General features: G+C 52.6%; 2 protein-coding genes across 2 annotated transcripts in view; one reads left to right on the plus strand and one right to left on the minus strand.

Moving 5' to 3' along the window:
• ATP13A1 (ATPase 13A1) overlaps positions 1 to 5,580 on the plus strand; it is a 27,469-nt gene extending 21,889 nt beyond the window's left edge. Inside the window, exons 20-26 of the mRNA XM_090059314.1 lie at positions 511 to 692; positions 1,226 to 1,340; positions 1,741 to 1,937; positions 2,383 to 2,525; positions 3,274 to 3,385; positions 4,119 to 4,262; positions 5,150 to 5,580. Coding sequence (XP_089915440.1) covers positions 511 to 692; positions 1,226 to 1,340; positions 1,741 to 1,937; positions 2,383 to 2,525; positions 3,274 to 3,385; positions 4,119 to 4,262; positions 5,150 to 5,260 — 1,004 coding nt within the window. The 3' untranslated portion in view covers positions 5,261 to 5,580. The remainder of the gene's footprint in view (positions 1 to 510; positions 693 to 1,225; positions 1,341 to 1,740; positions 1,938 to 2,382; positions 2,526 to 3,273; positions 3,386 to 4,118; positions 4,263 to 5,149) is intronic.
• On the minus strand, positions 4,422 to 9,754 carry MVB12A (multivesicular body subunit 12A). Its single transcript, XM_090059316.1, has 9 exons — positions 9,671 to 9,754; positions 9,479 to 9,565; positions 9,301 to 9,397; positions 8,780 to 8,906; positions 8,569 to 8,700; positions 7,779 to 7,885; positions 7,208 to 7,272; positions 6,518 to 6,574; positions 4,422 to 6,372 (listed from the first exon to the last, which is right to left on the minus strand). The coding sequence occupies exons 1-9, from the start codon at positions 9,752 to 9,754 to the stop codon at positions 6,310 to 6,312; spliced, it is 819 nt and encodes a 272-aa protein (XP_089915442.1). The 3' UTR covers positions 4,422 to 6,309.
• Positions 9,755 to 9,918: the final 164 nt, after the last annotated feature.

The raw sequence follows: 9,918 nt of genomic DNA on the forward strand, positions 1-9,918 counted from the left end.
AGCTACCTTGGCCCTTGAGCAGGGGATGCGAGTGGGGGAGCCCAGCATGCACATGACAACCCCACATAGCCAGGCTACACATGAGGCTGCTTTCAGACCTGGAGGGTGGTATTTGCCTCTGCAAGGCAGGCTTGATCCTGCTGGGAGCAGTCAGAAACCATCTCCCACAGAATCATTGGATTGGTACATCACATGCTCTGGACTTTGGTCCTTTCTACCCAGCTGAGGCTTGTAGCCTGCTTCCACTTTGCTGTTAGCCTTGCTGTTGTTCCCTATGTGCACAGTGATGGCTGCTCCCAGCAGTGACTCCTTGGTAGCACCTACCTCCTGCCTCCAGGAATTACCGGAACATTTCAGAGCTGTTTACACAGGGAGAGGATATGAGTTACCATGTAGGACATAGGGACCCTGGGGTCCTGGCTTCTAGTTCCTGCTCTGCTTTCCAACCCAGACTCATAGCATAGGGTCTTCCCTCTTCTGCTGCCTGCAGCTGACATTTTGGTCCTGCAGGGGTGGCGCTCTTGGCGAATGCTCCAGAGAGACTGCCCGAGAGGAAGAGGAAGCCTCGTGACGGGCCCAGTGATGGGAGACCTGCCCTGCCGGCCATGGGGAGTGGCATTGTGAAGCCGACCTCCCGTGGTGCCAAGCACCGGGTCCTGTCCCAAAGAGAAGAGCAGCTGGCCATCCATCGGGTTGGTAACCACATCCGTCAGGCCTGGGCCCTGCTCTGCCACCTAGGGCTTGAGGGACAGCTTTGCCCCTACTGCCCCTACCACCCTACCAGCTCCTCCCCGTCCAGAACCTTTATTGGTGGGAAGTAGTGGGGCACTGCCGTTGTTGCTTGGTGTACCTCAGAACTCTGGGGGAAGAAATGGGGTGTGGAGCCCAAGGTGGGTTGCATTTCCTCTCCCTGGGGCCCTGGTCTCTGCCCAGCTCAAGCAGGAACGTTCATGGTGGTCAGTTATTTGCATTGCTTGTAACTAGCAGCCTTGTATAGAGCCACAAGCTTGGCCTGTCTGTGCTTCCCTGGAACACTGTGGGTATCGGCCAGCTGGCTTCCATAATGCAGGATCTGTCATGAGCCATCTAATGGTTGGCAGCCAGCTGCCTTGATGGTGATGTCTGGCAGGGGGCAGGGGCAGGCAGACCTACAGCATGTCTGTCTCGTAGCCTGTTCTAAAGACACATGCACGTCTCTCCCTTTCTCCCTTGTGGTGATGAGCAGGAGCGGATCAGCCAGGTTCTGAAGGACTTAGAAGATGATCATGTGCCCGTTGTGAAATTGGGTGATGCCAGCATCGCTGCTCCCTTCACATCCAAGCTCTCCTCCATTCAGTGCAGTAAGTGCCAGGCTGGGGGTGGGGGGGGAAGGGATTGTGCACAGCTGGGCGTGGGCGTGGGCGTGGGTGTAGGCATACAGGATGACTGCCCACTTCTGCCTGCAAGTCTGGCATGGCATGAACCCATCCAAGTTTGAAGGACGAGGTGACCTCAGAGGTGAGGGAAGGGGAGATCAGACCCTGCTGTCATGGGAAATCTGCCCCAAACCACAGCTCATGGAGCAGCCAAGCCTAAGAACTGCAGCATGGTGGTGGCTGAGGGGCAGGGAGAGCCTCATCTTCTAGCCTCTAACCCAAGCACACCAGGTTCTGGCATGAGTTGTGCTGTCTCCCAGAGGGGAGGGCAGCTGCATGGCAGAGCTGGCTGTGGAAAGGACAGGGCATTTCTATCTCTCTGCAGTCTGCCATGTGATCAAGCAAGGCCGCTGCACGCTGGTGACCACACTCCAAATGTTTAAGATCCTGGCCCTGAATGCCCTGATCCTCGCCTACAGCCAGAGTGTGCTCTACCTAGAAGGGGTGAAGTTCAGTGATTTCCAGGCGACACTGCAGGGTTTGTTGTTGGCCGGCTGCTTCCTCTTCATCTCCAGGTCAAAGGTACAGGAGTCCAGTCAGGAGCTCCTGGGCTGGGGGGTGTTCCCTGGGTCGTGGAAATCGGGTGGTTAGCATGTTGGGGAGAGTGAAGGGCTCTGCCTGGTCAAAGCAGCTCCTCCCTCTTTGCTTAGCCAGAACTTGTTCATTTCCACAGTGCTAAAATGGAGGACCCTTCTGTAGCCCACCTGTGGTGTTCTGACAATGAGATCCCTGTCCAATTTGCTGGGGTGTGGGAGTGACGGTACAAAGTTCAGTGCAGACCATAGCCATATAATATACTCCTGCCAGGGCTGCCCTGCAGATGGTGTCATGGCTACAGTTCTTACCAGCAGAGCTGCATGTCCCCAGGGCTCACACTGTCCTGCCAGCCAGTGCTGTGCTTGTTCCATGCTGCCATCCCTGTGCAGATCCCTTCCAGTCAAACCCTGACGTCCCTGTTTGTTTCCAGCCACTGAAAACTCTTTCTAAGGAGCGGCCATTACCCAACATCTTCAACCTGTACACGGTGCTGACAGTGCTGCTGCAGTTCCTCGTCCATTTCCTCAGCCTTGTGTACCTGTATCGTGGTGCGCAGGTTCGCAGTGAACCTAAGTGAGTGAAGTGCATTTTGCCAGAATGCCATCACATGGCTGGGTGGGGAAGCCCTGGTTGAGCAGGGAAGGGCCAGACAGACCTGCATTTATCAGGGTGCTTTGTCTTCCCTTCCTGTGGAACCTCCAGGCCACTTCAGATTCAACTTCTAAGCAGCAGGGGAAAGGGAAATGGTCCCAAAGGTTATTTAAGAGTAGATAAGTGGAAGTAGACAACTTGCCAAAGCTCAGTTGAGACTTTAAATTTTGGGGTGAGACTAGGGCACTTGTATGGACGACGTTCCACTGAAAAATGGAGTGCTGTCACTCCATTGCTGAAAAATGGGAACATGTCCTGTAGTTGGGTATACTGGAGGTAAGAGGAGCAGCTCGGGCAGGTTCAGTTTCTCCTTCCAAAAGGACATTTGCTTTCATCAATCTGCACTGTGTTGTTACAATTAGATAGATACTTTCACAGCGGAAAGTTCTGGCAAGTTCTAATCTCCCTACAGAAAATGCTGGGGCTTCGCTCTGCTCTGAAACAAGGCCATGTTTCAGGAGCTCTCGTGAGCTGTGCCTGCTCTGCCAGCCTCTCCCACACAATGAGTTCTGGTTCAGGGGCATGATGCTGAGAAGTGGGGGTGAAGGTCTGTGGCCTATGCTGTCCCAGAGCCCTTCTAGCCTGTAGAATCCAAGTACGGACAGGGCCCTGTGTAATCTAGCCCAGGTCCATGGGTCTTTCACAGGGGTACATCTCCATTTCTTTGAAGGAAAGAAGAGTTTGTGGATTTGTACAAAGAGTTTGAGCCCAGCTTGGTGAACAGCACAGTCTACATCATGTCGATGGCCATGCAGATGGCCACCTTCGCTATCAATTACAAGGTGAGGTGCACATAACCTGCATCCCTGGGAAGGAATAGTTCCAGACTTTAGCCTCACCTTTGCAGCTCACATGGAGTTTGGGAGGGGTGGTGCAAAAAGACAGGGCATCAATCAGCATGAGTCATGTTGCTGGGATATAGAAGAGAGCTCTTTTACAGGCAGCAGGTGTCATAATCCTATGCTTCAGGCCTTTTCCTGAAGGGGCCAAGAAGGAATTCCACCTCTGGGTGGCACTAGCTTCTGTGAGGCAAGGGAGGGCTTCTGCCTTCTGAACCATTGAGATGTTGGCCACTGAAGCGAGTGTGGATTAGGGTGGACTTATACAGAGCATTGTGGCTAAAGGGCCTTGCTTTTCTGCTCAGGACTTTTTTCCTGCATCATACTGGAGAGGGCTCTATCACCTTCCATAGTGGAGGGCAGTCTCTCTCCTAGGGTCCACTGGGTCACACACTAACCAATTACTTTGTTGTGGCACTGGATGTGTCCTGTGGCATGTGGTTGGGTGTTCCTGCTTCTGGTACCTTGCTTGTTGCATGTGAGGCTTGAAGTGACAATTGAAGGAGCCCATCAATTAGCGTTTGCCTGTGTGCGATGGGGATGTAGCTCCACAGTCCTGCAGATCCCTTTTAGGCCTATGTAGACCTTGGTCCTGAAAACCAGCCCCCCTCTGTACCTTGTGAGTGTGGCATGTCTCTTCCTATGTCGTGACTTGGTGCCATGTTACTTTTTCCAGGGCCACCCTTTCATGGAGAGTCTGCGAGAGAACAAGCCTCTACTGTGGAGCATTGTTCTTTCAGGTCTTGCTATTGTGGGCCTCCTTACAGGTTCCTCGCCAGAATTCAGCGAACAGTTTGGTCTGGTGGAAATCCCCACAGAGGTGAGAAGGGACTTGTCCACACACTGCCCCCCACCCAGGGGTAATTGCTGTGAAACTTCATGGCACTGGGACTTCTAGAATGGGCAGAGAGAGGTTGGGGTATGTCCTCCCCGTCCCCCACCCCCCCCAGAAGTCACACACTTAACTCTCACAGGCATCTTTGCAAAATCCCATGACAAAGCTTTAATTACATTGGAGATCACGGACCACTGTGCAGATGGCTCTGTTTGTTATGCTGACTTTTTCAGGAGTCGGTATGGGTTCTGACTTCTATGAATGAATAGCTCACTTCCAAGGGAAGAACAAACCCCTTGACTTGATAAGAGCCCATACATAAGGAATATTAAGGGCTGTGTGTTCACTGTGAATTCAAAGTTACTTGTCTGGGTGAGTTAAGATGTCACATCATGAACAGCAATTTAGTAGTCTTAAATAGCCTTAAACAAGAACTGCCTAATTTTACACCCCCCCCCCAACCACTTCTTTACAGAAGATGCTCCCCTTTCTTTGCTCTGAGCACAGCACCAGGCACCACTGCACTCTTGCTTATGCAGCAACACAGGGTCACTAAACTTTTTGAGCCCAGCCCCCTGCAGGTAGTGGTGCTGGAATACTGCCTTATCATTCTCTACATCGCAATCCAGTGTCCTGGTCAGATTAAGCAAAAGGTCACTCTTCATATCCATTCCTTTTTTTGCTAGTGCACCACATAGTAAGGTACAGTAGATGCTTACCACCAATCCCTGGCATTGCCAAAAGGCAGATTCACTGTACTTGTGTGAGGCTGAAGCCCACTAAATTCCCCAAACAGTTCATTTTATCCATAAAGTTATAGTTGAATTAACTGTGTTTGACTCATCTGAGCTCCTGTTCTCCTGGTCCCTCAGTTCAAGATCGTGATCGCTCAGGTCTTGCTGGCTGACTTCTTCCTTGCCTTGTTGGTGGACCGAATTCTTCAGTTTCTTCTGGGGAGTGCAAAACTTAAAGTGCCTTCCTGAAACAGGCCATGGTCCCAACCCCCGCCACAGTGCCAGGTGCGAGGGACAACACAGGAGGACCTGTTTCCAGGGTGCAAGGAGAATCTTTATTCTTTGGACATTGACTCTAAACCTCGTCTGGGAGCAGGCACAGAAAAGCTCTCTTATGTATTCACTGGGAAACCACCCCAGTGTAACATTCAACTGCAAGGGGCATGCTGCTGACTTTTAGATAATGTTTCCAGGACGTGCCACCACCTGTTGGGAGTTTTGTACTGCCCTGCACTTGAGGAAGCGTTTACAGCATTTGGTAATTAAATCAGAATCAATGTATTTTAAAACTTGTTTGGAATTTCTTCTTTTGGGGACTAAGGACATGAAAGGTGTTTAAGGCAACCCCATCAGTGAGCACACTGATTACAAAAGCAGGAGAGAAAAGCAGGTTATTCAGTTTGTTTACTTGCATATAAACAGGCCTGTAAAAGCTCTGGCCAAAAAAAAAAACAAAAACGTAGCTTAATCTGTAGGAAAGTATCAGCCTCAAATCCTTTGGGCTGGCTGCTTAGTGTTTCTGCCATATAAAGAAAAGAAATTATGCACCATGTGTGCCTCTGGTCTGGTGGGGGGGAGGAGAATAGGTGTAGGTACATTTACCTCCATCAGAACGATTAATGCTGATGGGCCAACACCTCTCACTGGCAACATGACACGTGATCCCTTGTTGTACAATGGAATAACACATGGGCAAACCCATCCTGAAACCTTGCACAGGACATCTAGCTTAAGTCAGCATGCACCCCCCTGCCCCATCCTGGGCAGGTCAGAGGCTACTGTTCTTCAGGCTACAGCTACAACTACCCTGGGAACAAAATCTTACAGAAGTTGCTAAACAGGGGAGCACCAAAGAGATCCAGACCCATGTGCTCTAACAGGTACAAGGCTAGAGGGCAGCAGAGAGGGTTTGGTCTGGCACAGGACTGTTTATCTGGGAGAGTCAAGTACAACACGGTGGTCATGGACATCAGCCTCAGTGGGTCAGATCTTGGCCACGTTTGGAGCCATCTCTGCTGTTAGCAGATGCTGGGTGGGAGTCTGGCAGCTGCAGTCCTTTCAACTACAAAAGTGTAATCGTACTGGAACAGAAAGAGAACAAGCCAAGCTCTGTGAATACCAAGGCCAGCACTGGGCTGCCATGCATAAAGATCCAGCTGCTCCCCTTGTCAGACCAATCTCCTCCCCCAGTGTGTTACCAATGAGGCTGGAGGGCTCAGTCCTTACCTCTTTCTCAATGTCAGCAAGTGACTTGATGTTCAGATTATTTAAGAAGGAAAAGGCCTGGAAGAGAGGTAACCATGTGGTAAAGCATTTGTGTTTTCTTCACAAGCCCCCCCACCCCTGCTGCTTCACCCCTAAGGGCTGAGTCATTTGTTTTGGATTCAGTTCACCTGCTGAATTAGATCTGTTCCCTGATCCCTGCAGGTGGCAGAAGAAACTGCCTGCTTCTCCTCTGCCTCTGATGCACAGCTGGGTTCCCTCAAGCCCAAGACATTAGCCACAGCTCAAATGAGAAGAACCAGTCAACTTGGTCTATGCCCCAAAGAGCTGAGAACTTTTGCATGCATTGCCAGTGTGTCCTACTCCAAGTTACTCCCTGATTGTCAGACCAGTTTACTGACTGACTGTCCTACTCGCATCCCTTTTTTCCCTTCCTGTTACATAGGGCAAGGTTCATCTACCACCATCTGAGCATGATTCACCTGCTGTTGCAGGGCCTTAGTCTAGGGCAAAAGCCTCAAAGGTTCTGCCCTGTCTGTTAGTCATTGGTGTCTTGTGGTCTGGGCTTGGGGATCCTGGTGGTCCCTCCGAGCCTGTTATTCCTGAGTGCTCTGAAAGGCATGTATGGAGTTGGACAATACTAGATGCTGATCCAGGGATACTGCAGTTGTGCTAACCTGTAGCAATACTCACACGAGTGCCACGAGCGAGGCTGCTTTCGAATTTGGGGTGTAATGTGAATGGCACTCCATCCATTGCTGAGGAGAGAGAGATGCTCATTAGACTCAGGCTGCTACTGTCTGAGCCCCAGTACCTGCCCCACAGACCAAGTGATTGATTTCTGGGAAGGGATATGTGGCAGCTCAGTACAGCACATCCACACTGCTTCTGTAGGGGAAAACGGGGGCGGGGAGGAGGAAAGAGGCCCAGCCTGACTGAGACATCGGTTTCCTGGCAGAAGTACAGGTAAGCTTTTAGTGCTTAACTTCTGAACTAGTAGATGGCTTGAAGCAGCAAGAGCAAGTCTGGCCAGATTCATGTAACAACTCTACCACCCAAACACCAGAAGGCAGCATGCCCCACGGAAAGACATCCCAGCCGAACGAAATGCCATAGTGCACAAGAGATGGAGACCACCTTACACAGTCACTTCTGCCTGAAGTATGCAACTGCACTGAGAAGCTGACATGCTCACAGATGACTAAGACTGACAGGGGTGGTCTATTAAGCAACTCCTCTGGTTTCAAGAGTGACTTGCACTTACCCGAAATGCCATAGAGATTAGAGGCCTCATAAATGGAGTCATGTCGCTTAAGAGATGCGTGTTTTGAGCCAAAGTGAGTAGCAGATTTCTCTGATGGGAACTCCATCCTGCAGAGCAGAAACTTAACTAAGTCTGTGAAATCCTGTGGACTTCAACTGTTTTTATCTGCCAGTTCTGTGGCACAAATTCCTCCTTCTGCTTAGAGCAGGTGTGGGCAAAGAATGGCCTGGTGGGCTGCATCATCTGGCCTGTGGACCCCTCCAAAATTAAGAAAATGCCCCTGGCTGCCTGTCATGTGGCCCTCAATGGCTTACCAAAACTCAGTAAACAGCCTTCCGCCCCAAAATAATTGCCCAGCTCTGGCTTAGAGTCTTAAAGCAATGCTAACCTGGGCTTCCAGTACTCCTGTGGACAATAAGTCTCCTCTTTGTGCACGGAAAGTGTAAGGTACTTCCCCAAACCCTTATGCCTCACCAGATAAACAGTTAAAGGATTTTAAATCCACAGTACTTTACTGCTCACCTACTGTTTCTGGAAACTAAACCACTGTAACTTTAAAGCTGGTTGTTCAGTTTGAGTAAATGAGCAAACTCCTGAAAGGATCGCATCAGTTCAGCTAACGGTGTGTCCCATCCCTTCACTCCTTTAAAATGGCTTAACATTACAGCTGTCCTTGGGGAGCACAAGCAAAGCGCAACAACAAACCAAGCTGAGGCCACACTAACCAACCAGGACACAATCGCAGTGCAGGAGCCTGTCAATAAAAACAGAGGTGGCCCCAAACACTCACTTGGCTTGGTTGGGTTCAGCTGTTTCTAGTGAAAGCTGCTTCAGGGTGAGACTGATGTTTCTTGGCTTGGGGAGGGGCTTGGGTTTAGGAGCATGTCCCTTTTTACACCAAATAGCGAAGCTGCCGATTTCTCTAAAGAAGACAAAAGCACGTCGAAGCCACAGAAAGCAAGTGCTGAGGGGCAGCAGAAGGGGAGGGGGCATCGTGTTACCCGATTTTCACATAGTGTGGGACTGCTTTGCTTTTGCTGCTCAGCTTGATGTCAAATACCACAAGCTCTGCTGTGCCCACGGGCACAAGCCTCACGCACACGCGCTTCTTCTTGGAGACTGCTGTTCCTGAGGGGGAGCGAGGGGGCTGTGTCACTGCCCGTATGAACTTGCAAAGCACCAGTGCGCAGGGGTTGGCTCTGCCAGTGACCCGCCCCACGAGCCACACAGACCCCGCAGGGCTCCTGAGGGTGGGAAGACCAGTACCGACACCAGCCGTCTCAGTAGCTTCCCAGCAGGAGCAGGACTGAGCTCTGCCACCACCCGCTGCTTTAAAAATCCCACTCCCATCAGGGGGAAGAGCTGGTCCTAAGTAAGGGCCCTGGGAATCACTGATGGGGCTTTCCCGGCCCCTGCGGGCTACAGGCGAGCCCGGGAGTCGCGGTGCCTGCGCTGGGGGCCGGGCTCCCCCCTGCTGCGCGGGGAGTGCCGCGGGCTCAGGGCAGCCGGCCGGGGGACTCACGGGGCTCCAGGAACTCCTGCGCGTAGGCGTAGCCCGCAGGCAGCGCCGTCCTCTCGCCGAGCACCTGCACGTCCGCCACCACGTCCCCCGGGCCGGCCTGCGGGGAGCAGAGGGGCTGGGCACGGGCCGCCGCACCGGGGTCCCGACTCCTCGCTCAGGCGCCCCCCACCCCCCTCACCTGGCAGCTCTGGCAGAGGTAGTAGCTGGATTTCTGCCCGAATCCCTTCCCGAAGTTGGCGGCGGCGCCTTCCACCGTGCTCAGGATCTGGGGGCAAGACGCGGGGCTCGGTCAAGCGAGGCCCCGGGACTAGTGGGGGGCCGCCACCGGGCGGGGGGGGCGAAGCTAGAGGCTCGGGGCGGGTCTGCTCACCGGGGTCCAGGCGGTGGGCAGCGCGGCGGGGCTGGAGGCCCAGGCCACCCCCGACAGTGGGACAGGTTCCGCTGACACCGACATCGCACCCCGTTGCAGTTCCTCGCGGCGCGAGGCGGGGCTCCAGTACCTCATATGTCCTTCTGCCCCTATTGGCCTCTGAGTGAAGCGGCACCCTGCAATTGGCTCTCCCGATGTGACGGACGGCTACTGCAGCCAATGAGACGTCCCCGTGCAGGACGAGCGTT

This window comes from Crocodylus siamensis, chromosome 8 (assembly GCF_052110815.1).
Source record: "Crocodylus siamensis isolate JL-2025a chromosome 8, ASM5211081v1, whole genome shotgun sequence".
In the NCBI taxonomy this organism is placed as follows: Eukaryota; Metazoa; Chordata; order Crocodylia; family Crocodylidae; genus Crocodylus; species Crocodylus siamensis.

Bases quoted from the DNA above. Each gene is read 5' to 3' on its own strand.
- MVB12A (XM_090059316.1), bottom strand. From the start codon at position 9,754: ATGTCGGTGTCAGCGGAACCTGTCCCACTGTCGGGGGTGGCCTGGGCC. The intron at 9,566-9,670 runs GTGAGCAGACCC...TCTTGCCCCCAG, and splicing joins TGCCCACCGCCTGGACCCCG to ATCCTGAGCACGGTGGAAGG. The intron at 6,575-7,207 runs GTGAGTATTGCT...CCTCTCTTCCAG, and splicing joins GCCTCGCTCGTGGCACTCGT to GCCTTTTCCTTCTTAAATAA.